General features: G+C 38.8%; 1 protein-coding gene across 7 annotated transcripts in view; it reads left to right on the top strand.

The window, feature by feature from the left end:
* The window catches only part of HUWE1 (HECT, UBA and WWE domain containing E3 ubiquitin protein ligase 1), a 779,197-nt gene that overhangs the window by 166,585 nt on the left and 591,875 nt on the right, over positions 1-20,737 (top strand). For all 7 annotated transcript variants that reach the window (XM_033921870.1, XM_033921880.1, XM_033921834.1 and 4 more), the window contains one exon: positions 2,753-2,964. In XM_033921870.1, coding sequence (XP_033777761.1) covers positions 2,753-2,964 — 212 coding nt within the window. The remainder of the gene's footprint in view (positions 1-2,752; positions 2,965-20,737) is intronic.

Genomic DNA, 20,737 nt, shown 5'->3' with positions numbered 1-20,737 from the left:
AATGGAGCCAATGGTAACGGAAAGGAAGGATTGGGACTTATATATACCACCTTTTTGTAGTTTTACAACCACATTCAAAGCGGTTTACATACAGATACTTCAGGCATTTTCCCTATCTGTGTTGGTGGGTTCATAATCTGTCTAATGTACCTTGGACAGTGAAGGAATAAGTGACTTGCCCAGGGTCACAAGAGTCAGCATGGGATATGAACCCACAAACTCAGGGTGCTGAGACTGTAGCTTTAACCACTACGCCACACACCACAGGTTAAATTGGGTTTAAATATTGTCTCTGGGCCAGCATATTTAGTTATTTTTGTTAAATTGTGTTAAATTTTATTTATTAATGATGCCATAGCAGTTCTTGGGGTTTCCTTCCTTGATGTGGACTTGTTTGAAATAATGGCAATGTAAACTGTTTCGTACTATTTCCTCAATTATCCTTAATGTGTTAGGTGCCATTGACTCCTGTTTGAGTCCTACTGACTTTATGAATTACAGATCTAAAGAAATTGGTTTTGTACTAATCTGGTAAGGTCCTCCAGCGTTATCCCCATAGTTGTTTTCAACATGTCCAGCCATTTGATTGCAGGTTGCTCTCTTTACCTTGTTCCTTTAGTCTTCCTAAACATGATGTCCTCCTCCAATGATCTCTCTCTTCTGACAGTATGACAAAAATAAGACAGTCGTAACTTCATCATTTGGGCTTCAGGTGATATTGCCAGTTTGATCTCTTCTTGAATTGATTTAGTTTTTTGACCACTGAGAGAATGAGTGCATGGGCAAGTCTGATCTTCATTTGGAATGTTATTTCCTTGCCTTTGTATATTTTGTCGAGAGCTTTCATTGAAGAGCAACCAAGTGCTATTCTGTGAAGTATTTTTTACCTGCTAGTTGCTTCTTTATAAAAGAGTCTAGGAGATTGAAATACTTTACAACTTCTATTCTGTCGCCTTGAAGCACAAAATCTTCATCATTTCCTGTGTTCATGATCGTCTTTTATATTCAATTCATGTATAACTGAAAATATTTTTAAATTAAAAAAAAAAAAAATTCAGTATATTTTTGAGCCTGACCAACTAGAAAGATTCCTGTTAGATAGGGAAGCTATAATGATTGTTAATAGTGAAGATCAATGGGTGGGTGATTTGATATTAACCCTTTCTAATTTCAGGCGATTGCTTCTATGTCATAAGAACATAAAAATTGCTGCTGCTGGATTAGACCAGTAGTCCATCATGCCCAGCAGTCTGCTCACGCGGCAGCTCTTAGGTGAAAGACCAGTGCCCAAACTGAGACTAGCCTTTTTTACGTACATTCTGGGTCAGCAGGAAGTTGTCTGATTTTGTCTTGAATCCCTGGAGGGTGTTTTCCCCTATAACAGCCTCCGGAAGAGCATTCCAGTTTTCTACCATTCTCTGGGTGAAGAAGAACTTCCTTACATTTGTACGGATTCTATCCCCTTTTAACTTTAGAGTGCCTTCTCGTTCTGTCCACCTTGGAGAGGGTGAAGAACCTGTCTTTACTAAGTCATTATCTTGAATGTTTTGATCATGTCCCCTCTGTCTCCTCTTTTCAAGGGAGAAGAGGCCCAGTTCTCTAATCTTTTACTGTATGCAACTCCTCCAGCCCCTTAACCATTGTAGTTGCTCTTCTCTGGACCCTTTCGAGTAGTACTGTGTCCTCATGTACGGCGACCAGTGCTGAACAAAGTATTCCAGGTGAGGGCGTACCATGGCCCGGTACAGTGGCATGATAACCTTCTCCGATCTGTTCGTGATCCCCCTTCTTAATCATTCTTAGCATTCTGTTTGCCCTTTTTGCCGCCGCAACGCATTGCGCGGACAGCTTCATTGACTTTTCGACCAGTATTCCCAAGTCTCTTTTTCCTGGGGGTCTCTCCAAGTACTGCACTGGACATCCTGTATTCGTGTATAAGATTTTTGTTACCAACATGCATCTCCTTACACTTATCACGTTAAACTTCATTTGCCATGTCGCGGCCCATTTCTTGAGTGTGTTTATGTCCCGTTGCAGATCTTCGCAATCCTCCTGTGTCTTCACTACTCTGAATAACTTCGTATCATCTACAAAATTAATCACCTCACTCATCGTACCAATTTCCATGTTGTTTATAAATATGTTGAAGAGCACGGGTCCAAGCACCGAACCCTGTGGCACTCCACTTGTGACGCTTTTCCAGTCCGAGTATTGTCCGTTTACTCCCACTTTCTGTTTCCTATCCGCCAGCCAGTTTTTAATCCACGTGAGTATTTCACCCTCAATTCCATGGCTTGCAATTTTTCAAAGTAGTCATTCATGCGTAACCTTGTAGAACACCTGAAAATCCAGATACACGATTTGTTTCTCTTTCTCCCTTAATTTGGACTTATTTTCCCTAAGTATAATTCTTATTTTGGAATAAATTTAAAATAAATATATTGCATATAATATGATAGTAATGAATATCACCCTGAAGCCAGGATATGTGGAATATGATTTCAATCTCAGTTTTGCTGCTGATGATCACCATATTGTTGTGCCAAAGAGTTTTTTTGAAGCTCATAAGATATTGCATATAGGTAGTGATACTAGATGGTGGAGGAGTGAATGTGCTGATGATGTAACCAAGCTCTTCTGTATCTTGCATTCTACTGCCTTCAAGAGGCAGTGATGCAAGAAGTGTTGTGTAACTGCTGGCTTCATGAGTTATATATTTCACTCAAATGTTTCCTTTCGTCTTATTTTTCAGTTGCTGGAAGAGATTTGTAATCTTGGACGTGATCCTAAATATATCTGTCAGAAACCATCCATCCAAAAAGCTGATGGCACTGCAACTACACCTTCACCCCGTTCCAACCATGCTGCTGAGGAAGCTTCAAGTGAGGATGAGGAGGAGGAGGAAGTGCAGGCTATGCAAAGCTTCAGCACGAACCAGCAGAGTGAGGCAGAGCAGAACCAGCAGTAAGTGTTATCACTATAGTTTTAGAATTTGACTTCCTGTAGGAACTGACAGAGCCATTAATAAAGGTCTGACCTGAAGTTTTTAGTTGGATCTGTTCCCCTGAGAGCTAGTTTGGTGCGTGAAATTTTTTCCTTGTGGCATTTATCCCAGGACAAGCAGGCAGCATATTCTCACATATAGGCGACGTCATCCACGGAGCCCTGGTATAGACGCTTTAAAAGTGCATCGCCTCTTTAACAATTTTAGAAAGTTTGTGATAGCTCGCACTGCGCATGCACGAGTGCCTTCTGCCCGACATTGGCGCCTGGCCCCTCAGTTCCATTTTTTCCGTGGAGCATTGAAGTCGCATATTTAACGGTCTTCATTTTCAATTGTTTGCTTTCCCGCTCTCATGCTCCTTTTATTTTTTTAATTTTTTAATTTATATGCATTTTCAAATAAATCCACAAGCATCCACTTGTTAACAGAAATACAGAGTTAAAGAAATAAATCAAATAGACCATCTTAGCATCATATTAATACTCTTCCTTAGACCAGTGTTTTTCAACCTTTTTTGGGCAAAGGCACACTTGTTTCATGAAAAACATCACGAGGCACACCACCATTAGAAAATGTTAAAAAATTTAACTCTGTGCCTATATTGACTATATATAAAGTAATTCTCTTGATAGGAATCAAATAAACACAAAGAAAGTATTTTATAATTACTTTATTATGAAATATTAAGTAAACAGAATAGTGAAAAATTATAAAATACTTTATTCAGTGCGAAACCTGGGCCTGTTTGGCTGAACACAAAGCTGATATTTTGACTGGAATCGAAGAAAGACACACACGTAGCTCTTCGTCAACAGCTCTCAGTCTCTCTCTGTATTTGGTTTTTATAGCATACAAAAATAGACAAATATACCCTCCATCCTTTTTATTAAACCACAATAGCAGTTTTTAGCGCAGGGAGCTGCGCTGAATGCCCAGCGCTGCTCTTGACGCTCATAAGCTCCCTGCGCTAAAAACCACTATTGCAGTTTAGTAAAAGGTGACCATATTGTAAAATATAGACAGCAGATATAAATTCAGAACTGTGCATAGTAAGTGAAGGGAAGTTTTCATCTCTGGGAATTTACCCAGTTAACTATTAAGTTATTTGGGCAAATTCCTTTGAAAACTGTGGTAATACTGCCTCCACTTTGCTAAATTTAAAATAAAATCATTTTTCCTACCTTGTCTGGTGATTTCTGGTTGCACTTTCTTCTTCTGACTGTGCATCCAATCTTTCTTCCCTTCTATCAGCCTGTATGCTTTCTCTCCTCCACACCTCATTCCCTCCCCCAACTTTTTCTTCCTCTCTCCCTGACCTTTCTTTCTTTTTTTCTGTTTCTCTTCTTTCCTTCTGTTTCCCTGCCTGCCCCCTTTCTTTCTTTCTCCCTGCCGTTCCCCAAGCCACTGCCGCTGCCATCGGGGAACAGGACCCACCAATGGATAACAGGCCCCAAAGCCGACGCCGACGCATGCTCTCCCTGACGTCAATTCTGCAATCGGAGAGGAAGTTCCGCCCAGCCAGGCAGCGATTGACTGGCCCGAACTTCCTCTCCGACTGCAGAATTGACGTCGGGGAGAAGAAGACTTATCGGCTCGATAGATTAGATCGCCAAGACAAAGTGAGTCCTGGGTGATCGACTCACTTTGCCTTGATGAGCTACTGGCGCCCCTGCCTCGGGCCCCCTGTCAGCTCCGGGCCCCTGAATGCAGGACTGGTAGTACTGCCCTGATGGCGATCCTGCGGCACACCAGGCAACATCTCGCGGCACACTAGTGTGCCGCGGAACAGCGGTTGAAAAACACTGCCATAGACCATAACTATACTGTGGAGAATTGAGAAAAGATAAGGAGATCTCCATGCAAATATTGCTTAAAAAAAACAAAACAACTTAACATGAATCAATCATACCCATCCTATAAATTATTAATTACCCTATACATTATGGAATACAGTCTTAGAATCCAAAAAGCTACGAAGTTGCTCAGAAGCAAAAAAGACATACTTTATCCTCATATAGCTGATCAAACATTTACAGGGGTAACTTAACAAGAAGCTAGCTTCCAACTTTTTTACATCTTGGTTCATACTTAGAAAAAGTTTTCTCAATTCTTGAGTTATTTTAGCAACATCTGGAAATATCCATACTTTTTCACCATAAAATAACAATTGAGAAAAGCAGAAAAACATTCTCATAACAGCATTTAAATCGTTCAAAAACAAAGAATGTTAACATCGTTCATCTAGAGTCAATTTGAACTTCAGAGTTTTTAAGAATTGCTGTTATATTATTTAAATCCAACACTGGTGGATTCTCTCCTTGATTTGTTTCAGATGGTATTTCTGGTTTTGTTGGTAAATAGAAGACTCGGTTTAAAGGAGGCATTGTTTCAAGAGTAAATTTCAAAATTTTCCATTATTTTTTTAATATATCACTAGATGTTACACCTAGTGATTTAGGAAAGTTAAGAATTCTCAAATTGAGTCTTCTATTATAGTTTTCAATTTGTTCAAATTTCCTCTGGTAAATAATTTTGTCCTTGACAAAATTACCCACTAAATTCTGTAATGCAACCAGCTCCTTGTCCACTTGTTCAAACTTAGTATGAGTTTCAGTTTTCATGGCTTGAACAAATAGTGATAAATTGTCGGTGAAGCTTCTTCAGACGATTTATTCACAGCTTTTTCAAGTCTTTGAAGTGTAGTCCATATAGCTTCTAATGTCACCACGAAGGAGCGGGGTTCAGCAACTCCCAAAGCAGTTGTAATTTTGGCGTTCTGTTCCGTGTGAAAGCCCCCACTATGCGGTTGTGTCAAGCACATCCAGGCTTCGGCAGTTGCGCCTTCAACATTTTCCAGCACCGGTCACGGCGGCAAACGGGCAACAGGAGGAGGTAATATTTCCAGCCCTAACGCCTTGGAGGCTCCTTCCTCCAAGGTAAATGCAGGCAACTCCACTCCTGGAACAGATGGGGATCTAGCTAAAAAGCACTCCATCGTCGCCTGCCTGGGAGTAGAGGAGTCCATCCAAAGCATACCCTTGTGTTTGATATGAGGCATTGGAGAAAAAAAGCAAGCCGATTAACGACTTTGTGGAAACTTTGCAAGGTAGGACAGAGCATTTCAAACTAGCTGTTAAGCACGCCGTCGCCATCTTGATTCTCCTCATGCTCTTTTTCATCTTTATTTCTTTTATAGTTTTATCTGAAAGTTTTTTTTAAAAAGTTTATTTTTTTCTTTTTTCGCCTGCGGGGGTTCTCCTCAGCGGGGTCTACTTTCACGTCTCAACCATTGAGTTTGATTTGGCTGAGGTGGTGTTCTGTTGATGTCAGGCCCACTGATGGGATTTAAAAAGTAAGATCGGTGTTCTCGCACTGTATTGCTAACGGACCCTCATAGCTGGTGCCTGCAATGTTTGGGTCCCGAACACCGTGTTCAGATTTGTAAACGCTGCTCTTCACTGCAGAAGCTTACCATCAAGAATTGTATTCTCCAACAAGAGAAACTTTTTGGTGTCGACATGGAGGGAGGTGCACCGATAACACCGACTCTATATCTAAATCACTGGCATCAAAACTTCGACACCGCCAGAGGCACCAGCATCGACACCGGTCATCACGCTCTTGGGTAAGCTGTATAAGAAGCCATCCCCTTCCCTTCCAGGGGCACAGTACACAAAGGCATTGATCCAATTCATGCTGACTAAGCGTAAGTCCCTATAGCGACCAGTTCCATTATCGAGGGATGCTTCGTCATCGGAGTCATCCTCTCCGGAATGTGTCATAGCACCTGTGGTACCGGCGACAAAGCCCCGTGTACCGGTGCTTACTTTGAGGCAGAAGCTTGATACTGTGCTTCAAGAGGAGCTTGGGGACCAATTTCAGTTGTTACTCCTGACACTGACTCCTCTGGTACCAGTCCAGCCTCAGCCTAACATTACCATGATCTCTGGTACCATCGATGCTCTATTGGTGTGTCCCAGAAAGTCGCAACGCCAATCCAGTCCTGCCACTCCAGCATCGAAGTATTGGTCTTCCAAACACCGGTCCACATCTGCTCAATGTCATACATCCTCTTCCAGGCATTCTTGACAGGAGCTCCATTAAGCCTGGGAAGGTATCTCTAAAGAGAAAACATTCTGAGACCCCAACACCAGACCCGCATTGGTTGAAGCACCATTCTCCTCCTCTGCTCCAGGACTCTGATTTGCAGGATGATTCCGACCCTGATCCATCACCTTCTACTACCAATGTTGATGATTCTCCTGTATTGAAGTCTCCAAGACATTCTCCAGCTAGAGTGGTTTCTCCCACCGAAAAGCTTTCTTTCACTAGATTTATACGACGAATGTGAAAGGATCTTTCAGTGACATTGGAGGCTGATTCTAAGTATAGTGAGGAGTTTCTCTAAACCTTGGATTACAATCATCCTACTAAGGAAATGCTCAAGCTCCCTTTGCATGGGATTTTAAGAGAGACTTTTTACAAGAATTTGGAATCACCCCTCTTGGTACTGGTGGCTCCTAGAAAATTGGATTCTCTCTACAAGATATCTCTCCTGGGATTTGATGAACCTCAACTCCCTATCAATCCCTCGTCATGAAGTCTACTCTTACTCGTCCAAAGTTTATGCATTGGTTCTTCCTGGTAGGGAGGGCTATACTATGGACAGATTTTGTCGAAGACTCTACCGAAATTCCATGTTGGCTAATAGAGCTGTCAACTACAATTTCTACTGCTCATGCTACTTGAAGCATCTCATGAAACAGTTTCCTGCATATATATCCCATCTCATAAGTTGAAAGGTTTTATTTTATTTATTATTTTATTTATTTATAAGTTTTAACTTTGACAATCTTTACAAGTCAAAAAAGAAAAAATACAATGTAAAATGAAAATATAATTCCAAGAGGTATCAACTTATTACAGAGTATAGTTAGTCCACAATATATCTCCCGGGGAGGCAGCTATAAATAAACTGAATTAAACCAAGGTAATTTAATCAAAGGAACTAAAAAATGGGGACCTGAGTGCACATGAACTAATCTTGCTAGGCTTGAAGACAGCAAAACTCATATAGAAGATACTGACTGCTCTCTATCTGAAATAAACTTAGACAGCTGCTGTGGTTCAAAGAATACATATCTACTTTTTTTATATGTCAGAACGCACTTACAGGGATATCTAAGTGCAAAAGTTACCCCTAATTGAACTGCCTGGGGTCTCAAAATGAGAAATTGTTTCCTTCTCTTTTGAGTAGAACGAAGACATCTGGATACATTCTTATAATACAAGTCTTATATCCCGTTACATTAACAGGTGCTAGAATATATGTGTGTGTGTCTGTCTTTATTTCTTTCTCTTTCTCTCTCCTTAGACACTTTCTGTATTTCTGTCTTTCGTTTTCCTCGGCTGTCCACCCATTCTCCCTTCCTTTATCTTCCATGTGTCCACCACCACCCCTTCACTGCTCTCCTTATCCAGCAGCAGCCCTTCTCCCTTTTTTGGCTACTGTCTGTCTATCTGTCTCATTGGCTGCTGTATGTCTCTCTGTCTTTTTTTCCTATCTCTCTCCTTTTGTGTTTTTCTGTCTGTCTCCTTGGCTACTGTCTGTCTATCTGTCTCATTGGCTGCTGTATGTCTCTCTTGGTTTTTTTTTCCTATCTCTCTCCTTTTGTTTTTGTTTTTTCTGTGTGTGTCTCTCCTTGTGCATTTTTTTCCCTTTAAATCTGTCTCTCTAGCTCCCTGTCCTTTTGTGTGTTTGACTACCACCTTCTGTCTGCTTGGCCAGCCTCCTGCAAATGAACAGCCTCACTCTCAGCCACGATTCCTTCATCTGCCAATTCCTTTATTTTTTTTCCTTCCAGTGACCTTACAACTTCTTGTTCCTCTTCTTTCAATCTCTGCCACTCAGAGACGACAACACAGAACCTTCTGTTTTGCCTTCCTTTTCAGGAGTATCTAGACTCCGGGCTCGCCCGCCGCAGCCAGCAGCCGCCACAGCCTGCAGCCGCCAACATCCGCCGTGCCGACATCCGCCTCAGGGGAGAGAGAGAGAGATGTGCGCGCATACGCACTCCTACCTGCGGTGCCCTACAGCGCTTGGAAAACTGGAGCATGCAGATGGGAGTGCACATGCGTGGCTTAGGGTTTTATTATATTAGATTATTCAAAAAGGGAATATCTTTATATTTAAAAAACATCTTAAGATCCATTCCCTATCAGAGTCAATAGCAAACTGAACAATTAATGTTGCTGAGACACAAACCTCAGTATCCGACCTCTCCAAGAAATTAGTCAGGTCTAAACTATCAGCAGGAAGATTCTTCTGGTTGGACTTTTGAAATTTAATTGCCTTTGGAAAATAGTATATTTTAGATAGAGGTGGGTATGAGGTCTCCGGAACTTTCAGAATTTCAGACATATATCTTTTAAACATTGCAGGGCAGATATAGGTTGAACTTTAGGAAAATTAAGTACTCGGAGATTACATCTCCTAATAGAGTTTTCCATCATTTCTTGTTTAAAGTGCAAGCTAGTACTGTCCTTGGCCCAAGTTAAAGCTTGAACTTCCAAAATTTTTAGTCTAGTATCAGTCACTTGATTTACTCTCAAAACTCGTTACCTTGGTTTTGAGTTCCAGGTTCTCTGAAAGCACAGTGGTATTGGTATCAGGGATGAGGTGTTGAACTGGTTTTGTGGCTTCCTTATGTCCCGTACCTATCAAGTACGTTTCAAATATGATCTCGCCGATACCTGGAGCAATCCATCCGGTGTGCTGCAAGGGTCACCGCTATCCCCATTGCTTTTCAAATGTCTACATGTCTTCACTGGGCGTGCAATTAATCCAGCTGGGGATAAAATCATTCAGTTACGCTGATGACTTTACGATCATCATCGCATTTGCTAACTCTATCTCAGAAACTATTCCCAAGACATCAGAAGCTATAAATTTGATGGAGCTTTGGATGACAGACTTCAAGATCAAACTTAATTCAGAGAAAACAAAATTTTTTGTTGCTTCGCCACATTTGCTTGACACCAAAACAACACTATGCATCAATAAACTTAGTTGCCCTATTCAGTCCACCATGAAGATACTGGGTGTAACTCTGGATCAATGCCTAACCATGAAAGACCAGGTGGACTCCTTAATCAGAAAGGGTTTTTTCACTCGCTGGAAACTTAAATCCATTAAATCATATTTTGATACTTCAGCATTCAGAATCCTGGTACAATCCCTCGTACTGAGTCAACTTGATTACTGTAACATTGCCTATTTAGCAATCTCCCAAAAGAATATGCGACATTTACAATTAATGCAAAATGCAGCGGTCAGACTAATCTTCGGGCTAAAGAAATTTGATCATGTGATACCTTACTACCGGCAGTTACACTGGCTACCAATGGAAGCACGCGTAAAGATTAAGTTTGCCTGCCTCTGCTTTAAAGTACAATACGGACTAGCCCCTAAATATATAACTGACCTTTTCTCCTTTTCAGCCAACAGACACAAGAGAAGCTCACATTTAAACTTCATTCCCCCCCCTCCCCAGTTAGAGGATGTAAACTGAAAAAACACCATGAACACCTTCTCTCACATAAGGCAGCATTATGGGGTAAAGATCTAGAACAGTTGTTTTCGTCCACTATTTATGAGGAATTCAGGAAGCGCCTAAAAACACATCTGTTCCTGAAGTACCTAGACAGCTGACCCATACATCTCTTTCTCCTCAATAACGATTCTCTTGACCTATCAACCACTTGCTTTCACCTCTTAAGTTCAATCAATTTGTACCTTCTTTTATTCTTTTGTAAACCGCATAGAACTTCACGGTACTGCGGTATATAAACTGTTATTATTATTATTACACCGAGTAGTCAGTTGCTGGATTTGATTACCAAGAGAAGTTTGCATATCCGAGATAGCATCCCAAATGGATTCCATTGTAAAGACCCTGGGCCTCTGTAAGGGAACAATCCCTGCACCAGAGTTCCCTGCAGCTCCCATTACATCTTAGCCAACGTCAGCTGTATGGGAATCTAAATGAGTTAGCTGTGATCCTCTTGTCACCAGTTGCTTAGATGTTAACTGCTCCTCCTGCCCTATCTCAGAGCCAGTCCTCCCACTCCGAGAGACCAGCAAGAGGGTACTCCGGGCCGTGGCATCCAGAAACGACTCCCCCGATGCACCGGGACAGCTAGGCAGACTTCGTTCTTTGGAGGACAGAGTGACACCCTCAAAGGAAGGATCACACGCCTCAGTTTGCGCATTCCCTTCAGCCGGGGAAACATCCGATTGTGGCGTTCTTGTGCCGTGATCAACAAAGGCATCCATCGGGCCCGTTGACGGAACAGATTTGTCCGGGAATACCCGAACTTTAGACTCTCTTCACCATCCGGCAGGAAAAAAATTCCCTTCAACAGCACAGTGGCGTCTCTGCGGAGTCCTCAGGCCGCTATCTTTAGTAAGCTCCTCCCTTCTCCCAAGTTGAAAGGTTTTCAACATTTTGGGAGCACTGTTCTGCAATTGAGGAAGTATCATGTGCGTTCAGCTTATGACATCTTTGAACTCGCGTCCTGAGCCTCTTCTATGTCTGACATGGATGTTAACCTGCAGGACAGACTAGCCAACATTCCTTGCTTAGGGGACAAGCTTTTTGGGGATTTGGCAGATTCGGTGACCCAAAACTCTCAGCTCATGAGACTCGATGGGACACCTTGTTTAAATCCAAGTCCAAACCCTCATCGAGACCTTTCAGGCCTGCTTCTTCTTATCAGAGATGTTTTTCAGCCAAAGTGAGGTCTCAACAGAAGAAGCAAAAAAAGCTGTGTCCTCCCAAGACCCAACCGGCTGCTCCTGCCAAGTCAGCTCAGTCCTTTTGTCCTGTTGATAGAGAGCATAGTTTCAATCCCTCTACTTCAAGCCTCTTCCTCAGCCAATCGGAGGTCGCATTCAACTCTATTTCCATCGTTGGGAGCTCATCACCTCTGATCTGGGTTCTGAAAATCATACGGGAGGGTTACTCTCTACATTTCATCACCATCCCTCCAGATCATCCTCCAAGAGAGTCTGCTTTCAGGCTTCACCAATCCCCTCTTCTTCAGGAGGTTCACTACCTTCTTCTCAATGCCATAGAAGAAGTCCCTGTAGATCAAAAGAACCAGGGGTTTTTAGTAGGGAAGATGATGGGAGGTCTCAGAGCCCTCAACAAGTTTTTGGACAGAAGAAAGTTTTGCATACTCTAGCCACTCTATATTCTCTCCTGGCTCGAAACGATTGGCTATGCTCTCTGGATCTCAAGGAAGCCTACACTCATATCCCAATTCACCCAGCTTCCAGAAAATTCATCAGATTTTGAGTGGCACATCACCACTACCAATACAAGGTCCTACCATTCAGCCTGGCATCTTCACCCAGAGTCCTCACCAAGTGCCTGGTTGTGGTGGCGGCAGCGGCCTTGAGGTCCCACGGTCTTCACGTTTTCCCCTGTCTGGGTGATTGGCTCATAAAAGACCCTTCATGTCAAGAGGTGGTTCTTGCGACCAATTGACTTGTTTCTTCAAAATCTGGGTTTCGGCTTACCGCACACACAGATGGACGTGTGATCACGGAGCTCCTCTCAAATAGGCAACAAATTAATAAAAAATTCCCCTTTCAACTTGATTTTTAAGAAATCAATTGCTGAAGATAACAAATTAAATATATATAAAAGATAATTTGAAAACATTTCCTGCCAGAATCGCAGAAAAGATCTGAAGCGAAGGAGAAAAGTAAAGCTACTAATTTTTACCGGTCTTTCTGTGTGGTGATACGGCACGAGAGTGAGAAGAGCTGTAAAAAAAAAAATTTTATTAACTGACTAACATTGAAAAAGGGACAGATCCCAATGTGAGACCGTTGATAGCTAGATTCCTGGGCTGTGGCGGTTTGAAGCGCTGAGTCGGAGCCCTGAGAGACTAATTGATTGATACTTTTATTGTTTTCCCTCGGCGCTGAATCGGCGCAGCATCAAGACAGATAACATATAAAAAGGGAAAAGAAATGTCAGCGAATACAATCTGATGATACTGGAGGTCATAAAAGTTAAAAGACTGTGAGATTATATTGTTTGCCGATTTGAATGCTGAGAGAATGAGAGAAGGCTTTTGAAGATTTGCAGCTTTCTCAGAACGGCAATTATTGAAGTTTAACTGAGGGGGTCTGACACAGAAGAGAGAGGTGCTAAGGAAAGATAAATAACTGATTCTAACGGCTTGTCTCTGTGCTGATGTGGAGAGACAGTGAGGGAAGGCTGATAAAGAATTGAATTGAATTGGCTAACGGAAGAAAAAAGAAGTTTAAATGCAGTTTTAAATATTAATGCTGTCAAAGCTATAACTGTGAAGAGAGTTGTTTAAAGGGGAAAATACTAACTAATGTTTAAAAAAAAAAAAAGTAAAAGAGAGACCTGACTCCCAATATGTGGAAGCTGTCAGTTGAATTCCTAAGTGTGGCGGTTTGAAGCAGCCATTTCCAGATTAGAGCTGAAACGGAGCCCTGAGTGATTAACTGATTTTTTGCCTGAAGCCAGTCTTCTTGTTTGCTTTTCTCTCAGCGTTGGATCGGCATTGAGGCAGATAATAATAAAAAAAAAAAGGATTTATTCATCAATGGAGACAATTTGATAGAGATATTGACATCAATTGAAGACTTGAAAAAAAAAAGAGACAAGCGGCGAGATATTGAAGTATGTGAACAAACCAGAGGAAAAAAAAAAAAAGTCTGAGAAGAAAATAATTTTTTCTTATTGGTTTTTCTCTGGACTGATACAGAGAGACAGTGAGGGCTGGCTGATAAAAAAAAAAATTGAATTGGCCAAAGGAGGAAAAAAGAAAGTTTCAATGCTGTTCTAAAACTATTGCTGTAAAAGATATAACTGTGTAAAAAACTGAAACAAGACAGATTACTGGGAATTGTGACTGAAAGTGACTATTGTGTCTCCTAATAAATATAAAGAAAGTAAAACCAAGAAAAAGAAAATAACAACATGGCAAGTACCAGACAAAACAAAAATGAGGCTGGTACGTCTGCAAAAAGACAGAAACAAGATCAAATAACACCAAGCAAGATCCCACTTCCTGTTGAAGAGCCTGACATATTGAGTAAAGCAGAAGTTATGGAAGAACTAAGACAAATTAAACAAATGCTTAAGGAAACTGTAACCAATATGTCTGAAATGAAGGAAGAAATTTTAAACATCCACAGACAAATGGAAGTTAATAACAAAAGAACAACTGAATTAGAATCAAAAATGGAGGTTATAGAAAGTGAATCAAATAGATGCAAAAATGACAGCCTGGAATTAAATAAATTGAAAGATCAACTGGAAGACTATGAGAATAGAGGAAGAAGGAAAAACATTAAACTTTTTGGAATACAAGAAAATTTAGAAGGGAAAAATGCTATCCTTTTTCTTGAAAATTTAATTCCAAAAATATTACAACTGGACTTGAAACAACCACTTGAAATAGAAAGGGCGCATAGAATTCCAGTTAAAAATGTAGAAAACAAAGGCAGGCCAAGACCGCTAATTTTCAAAATGCTTAGATACCAACAAGCATTAGAAATATTAAATGCTGCAAAAAAAGACAAAAATCTAAATTATAAAGGATCCAGAATATGGTTTTGCCGGACTTTGCTAAAAACACAGCAAATAAAAGAAAGAGACTATTAGACATGAGACCTCAGCTAAAAGAAAAAGGTTTTAAATACGGTCTATATTATCCGGCAAAAATGAGAGTATCATCTGGAGATAAATCCCTATATTTCGAGGATCCAGAAAAATTAAAAGCTTTTCTTGCTAAACCAGAACCTATGATATTTTAACATAAAACATTAAGATGGATTTTGATGACTTTATGAAAAATTATAAAAGTATGAAATATTGAAATATCTGAAGAAAGGAAAAATGATACAAAGAAAAGACAATAAAAATTTATAAGAAAGAAAGAACAAGATATAGAAAAAACATTGATAAAATACTAAATATATGTTTAAGATAAAATTTTATGATGTAAATAAAAATACTAAGGAAGAAGGGGAAATTGATTGAATATTGATTGCCTAGGAGGGAGGAGAATGTTCGGGTTACAGTTCCAATGTGTATCCTTAAGCAGCCATTATATTGGATGGGAAAGGGAGGGAAAATGAGAATATTTACTAAAATGATTAAGGGAAAAATAAACAAGGGTTTAGATACTTTAGGGGTAAATATGTGTGTCGTGAAAAACATATTTTGTATTCTAAAAATGAAAGAAGAGGAGAAGAAGATTATAATGAGAAGTATTAAAATGTATAATGTCTTTTAAGATATATTCTATTAATGTCAATGGCCTGAATCACGTAATCAAAAGGAAAAAAGTATTAACATTTTTAAAAAAGCAAAATGCGGATATTTATTGTCTGCAGGAGACCCATCTTAGTATAAAGGAATCACAGAAACTATCGGGTGGGTGGGTAAAAGAATGTTTTTTTGCTCCAGCAGAGGGTAAAAAAGCAGGGGTAGCAATTCTTATAAATAAAAAATGTATGGCCAAGATTAAGGTAAAAAATTCAGATCCACATGGAAGATGGATACATATTGATATAGGTATGGGAAATGATGCCCTGACGTTGTTTAATATATATGCCCCTAATTCGAATCAATCAGAATTTTTTAAAAAATTACAGAATATGTTATTACCACTGGCTACTTCTAATTTAGTGGTGGCTGGAGATTTTAATGCTGTAATGGATCCATTATTGGATAAAAAACCTGGTAAAAGTATTAAATCTTTAGGTTTAGATAATTTGGTTCAGTCATGTGATTTGAAAGATATATGGCGTATTCTTCATTTTAATGATCAGGAATTTTCATTTTGTTCACAGGTTCATAAATCATTTTCAAGAATAGATTATATTTTTGTTTCAACAAATAAAGTGCAACAGGTGATTAAAGCTTCCATAGATCCTATTATTATTTCGGATCATGCGGGAGTATGGATAGAATTACATTTAGATCAATTAGAGAATGGTAGACCTCTTTGGAGATTCGATAATGCATTGCTTGTGGATGACAAATTTTTGGAAAATTTTAAAACACAAATTAACGATTTCTTTCAAATAAATTTAGTGGAGGATACATCTATAGAGAATGTATGGGATGCATTTAAAGCAACTATGAGGGGTAATATTATATCATATTCAGCTTTTATTAGAAAACAGATTAAAATACAATATATAGAATTAGAAAAAGAAATAAAAATATTAGAAGCTAAATTGATAAGTAAATGGGAATATGAAGTTTTGCAAGCTCTTTTGAAAGCAAAAGGTAAATATAATGAATTAACTTCAAAAATGATAAGAAGAGATTTGTTTTCCAAGCAAACAGTGTATTATGGAAATTCTAATAAGGCGGGGAGATTATTGGCAAATTACCTTAAAGCAAAAAAAAGAAGAACTAATATTAATGGAATAAAAGATGATAATGGTATAATAACAAATCAAACAAATATAATATTAAAACAATTTTTAAAATTTTATAAGGACCTGTATTCTTCCGATCCTTATTTGGAGAGACAAAAAGATGGAAAAAATTTTTTAGATTTAATTAATGGACCTAAGGTTCCTGATCATATAAAACGGAGTTTAGATGAACCTATATCATTAAAAGAATTAGAAACAGCATTGAGATCTCTTAGAGTTGGATCCGCTCCAGGTGGTGATGGTTATACAGTAGAATTTTATAAAACATTTCAAAATATCCTTTCCCCACATTTACTAAATTTATATCAGACACAACTTATAAAAGGTAATATTAAAGGTACTATGGCTGAATCAATAATAATTGTTTTGCCTAAGCCAAATAAAGATCCTACTTTGGTTTCAAACTACAGGCCAATATCTTTGATAAATGTTGATAACAAACTTTTAGCGAAAATTTTGGCTTTGAGATTAGCCAAAGCTCTCCCACATATTATAGATATGCATCAAACGGGTTTCGTTGCTAAAAGACATTCCTCTAATAACTCTAGACTATTGTTTCACATGTTAAACTTATCAAAAAAAATGGATGAACCGGCTTTTGCAGTTTCATTAGATGCTGAAAAAGCATTTGATAGAGTAGAATGGAATTTTATGTATCAGGCTTTAGAATGGTTTGGTATAGGTTCTGGATTTATACAAATGGTAAAAACATTGTATAGCTTCCCGATTGCAAGACTAAATATTAATAATAAGATATCTGATGGTTTTCAATTGCAGAGGGGAGTTAGACAAGGTTGTCCTTTATCTCCTTTATTATTTGATGTTGTATTAGAACCCTTATTGTTAGCAATACAGCAAACGAGGGAGATACAAGGTATTCCATATTCAGATATGGAATATAAAATTTCGGCTTATGCTGACGATATTTTGCTTTATTTGAGAAATCCAGAGTCAACCTTATCTTCTTTATTGGAATTAATTGATAAGTTTGGTAAATTCTCAGGTTATAAAATTAATTGGAATAAATCTGAAATTATACCCTTGAATGTTCATTGTGTAAAAGGATTATTTGATACTTTTCCATTCATATGGAAAGAAGAAGGATTTAAATATCTTGGCATTCAAGTTAAAAATACAATTGAAGATACTGTAAAAGAGAATGAAAAATATTTATTAAAAAAAGTTACGGAGTTATGTGAGCAATGGAACCCATTACACATTTCTTGGTGGGGAAGAGTTCAAACTATTAAAATGATGATGTTGCCTGTAGTTTGCTACCAAATTAGTATGATACCTATTTATTTTCAGGGGTCCTTTTATAAAAAGCTTAATAGCATTTTAACAAAATTTCTTTGGCTTGGTAAAACACCTAGAATAGCTTTAGTAACTTTGCAAAAATCAATTAAGGAGGGAGGGGTAAATTTTCCAAATTTCTATAGGTACCATCAAGCCTATATTCTACGTCAGGGTATGTATTGGATCCTCCCAGAACTTATGGATAATGCACCGGATTGGTTATATTTAGAATGGCGCCTTATGTTCCCCCTAAATTTAGTTCATCTTCCAAGTATCAACATGCCTAGAAGATACAGAGAAAATAAAATATTAATGGATACTTGGAAAACGTTGAGATTTATTGATAAATTAACACCTATCCCAATAAACAAATCAACTAATCAATCTATATGGATAAACTCCAAGATCAAAATTGGCGGAGCTCAAATCCTTTGGAAGAACTGGATTATTGCAGGCATTAGATCTCTAGACGATGTTATTTCAGAAGGTAAACTGCTGGATTTTTCACAATTGCAACATAGATTTGGTCTTAATAAAACACAAAGTTTTAAATGGTTGCAATTGAAGCAGGCCATTCAGGTTGGGTTCCCTGAATGGAAAACATTAAATAATCAATATAGTTTAAAGTTCTTATGTTTTCAAGCAGACTTCCTAGGACATCAAGCCGCATTGTGGTATAAATTAATATCTGGATATTTGAATAAAAAACCAAAAAATGGTCTAAGAGATATTTGGAGCATTGAGATTGGACATCAGATTAATGCATCTCAATGGCCACTAATTTGGTCTTGGAGAATGGGATGTACAGTGTCAGCATCTATGAGACAAACTTGGTTCTTTTTATTACATAGAGCTTTTTGGACCCCTACACGTTTACAAAAATTAGACAGTTCTAAGTCCAATAAATGCTGGCACTGTAATCTAGAACCAGGGACATTAGATCATTTATTATATCATTGTCCCTATATTAAAACTTTTTGGAATTCAATTTGGCCACAAATTAATAAACTGATGGAAAATCATATTGCAATATCATATGATACAATATTATTTGGAATGATGATGAGAAAAAAAAGTCAAATATCACCAGAAAATAACAAGCTTTTATTAATTATGACAGGGGTTGCCATTCAGCATATAACTAACAACTGGAAAAATTATAACAACCTAAATTATACATTTTGGTGGAATACAATATGTCATATATTTAAAATGGAAAGAACAATAGCAATACAAAGGGGGACATATACTAAATTTATAAAAATATGGGGGCCATTGACAAAATACTGTAATGAATAAATAGTAGGATTTCTCTTCTTCTTTTCTTCTTTTAAGGATCTTTTTTGTGACACACATGGAGGGGGGTAAGGAAAATAATTTCTACATAATATGTTATAATATATTATACAATATGTAATGTAGGAATGAAAAGTAATAGAAGGGTGAGGGGAGGGAGAGGGGATAAAATTTATTTAGAACATAATGCATTAGATATAAAGGTGTTATTGAATATTCATCAATTGTATTCTAACATGTTGTACACTTTCTGTAAAATTTGAAAATTAAAAATATTATATTAAAGTAATAAAAGGGTGGGGGGAGGGTGAGGGGGAAAATCAATTTTAGATATATAATGTATTAGATATAAAAGTGATACTATGTAGTTATCAATTGTATTTTAATATTTTGTACACTTTATGTAAAATTTGAAAATAAAAAATAATGGAAAAAAAAAAAAAAAAAAATCTGGGTTTCGAGATAAACTTTCTCAAGTCATAGCATCCGTCGCAAAGGCTTCAGTTCATTGGGGCTCTTCTCGACATCTTCTCGATGAGAGCGTTCCTTTCACAGGATTGTCAGAACACTTTCCTTCAAATCTGTCATCAGGTGGAACAGCTCCAGTCCATTTCAACCAGACAAATGATGGTGGTTCTGGGCCATATGGCTTCCACGGTTCGTGCGACTCCTCTGGCAAGGCTCCAATGCTTCAATGGACTTTGGCCTCACAGTGGTCTCAAGCAACCGATCTTCTCTGGCAGTACATTTCTGTGACATTGTCTCTGCGACGGTTGCTTTAGTGGTGGATGATCTCATCCAATCTCTCCAAAGGTCTTCTGTTTCACATGCCTCCTCATCAAAAGGTTTTGACCACAAATGCCTGGGGGGCACATCTGGATGGTCTTCAGACTCAGTCATTGGTCCACCAGAGAGTAGAAGTTCCATATCAATCTTCTGGAACTCAGAGTGATTTATTATGCTCTCAGGACTTTCCTGCATCTCATAAGCAGTCAAGTCCTTCTGCTTCACACGGACAATCAAGTAGTGATGAACTATGTAAACAAGCCAGGGAGGCACAGGATCTCTCCTTCTTTGCCAGGAAGCTCAAAGAATTTGGCTTTGGACGATTGCTCGGAATATCTACCTCAGAGCAGTTTACATTCAAGGGGAACAGAATTACTTGCAGACAAGGTCAGCAGAATTCTTCAACATCACGAATGGACGCTCAACTCTGCAGCTCTCCATCCCATCTTAGCTCATTCGGGCACTCCTCAAGTGGACTTGTTTGCATCTCCCTAAAACAACAAGTTGCCCCAGTTCTGTTCCAGACTTTACTCACCTCACTGCCTGGAGCTGGATGCATTTTTGCTGGATTGGACACACAAGTTTCTCTATGTGTTTCCACCTAAGCTTCTCATTCTAAAGACTCTTTTCAAAGTCAAGCAGGAGGCCGCCACCATGATTCTCATAGCTCCTCGGTGGCCCAGGCAGCCTTGGTTCTCCCTTCTACTTCAGCTCAGTGCCAGGGAGCCAATGCCTCTGCTGATATTTCCATCTTTTTTCACACAGAGTCAAGGTGTACTTCTACACCCCAGTCTTCAGTTGTTACACCTGACAGGCCTCTCTCATGCTGAATCCAACTGAACTTCACCTTT

This window comes from Geotrypetes seraphini, chromosome 1, assembly GCF_902459505.1.
Source record: "Geotrypetes seraphini chromosome 1, aGeoSer1.1, whole genome shotgun sequence".
Lineage (NCBI taxonomy): Eukaryota > Metazoa > Chordata > Amphibia > Gymnophiona > Dermophiidae > Geotrypetes > Geotrypetes seraphini.
Note: the sequence above shows the minus strand (reverse complement) of the source record. Positions and strands in the feature narration are given on the sequence as shown.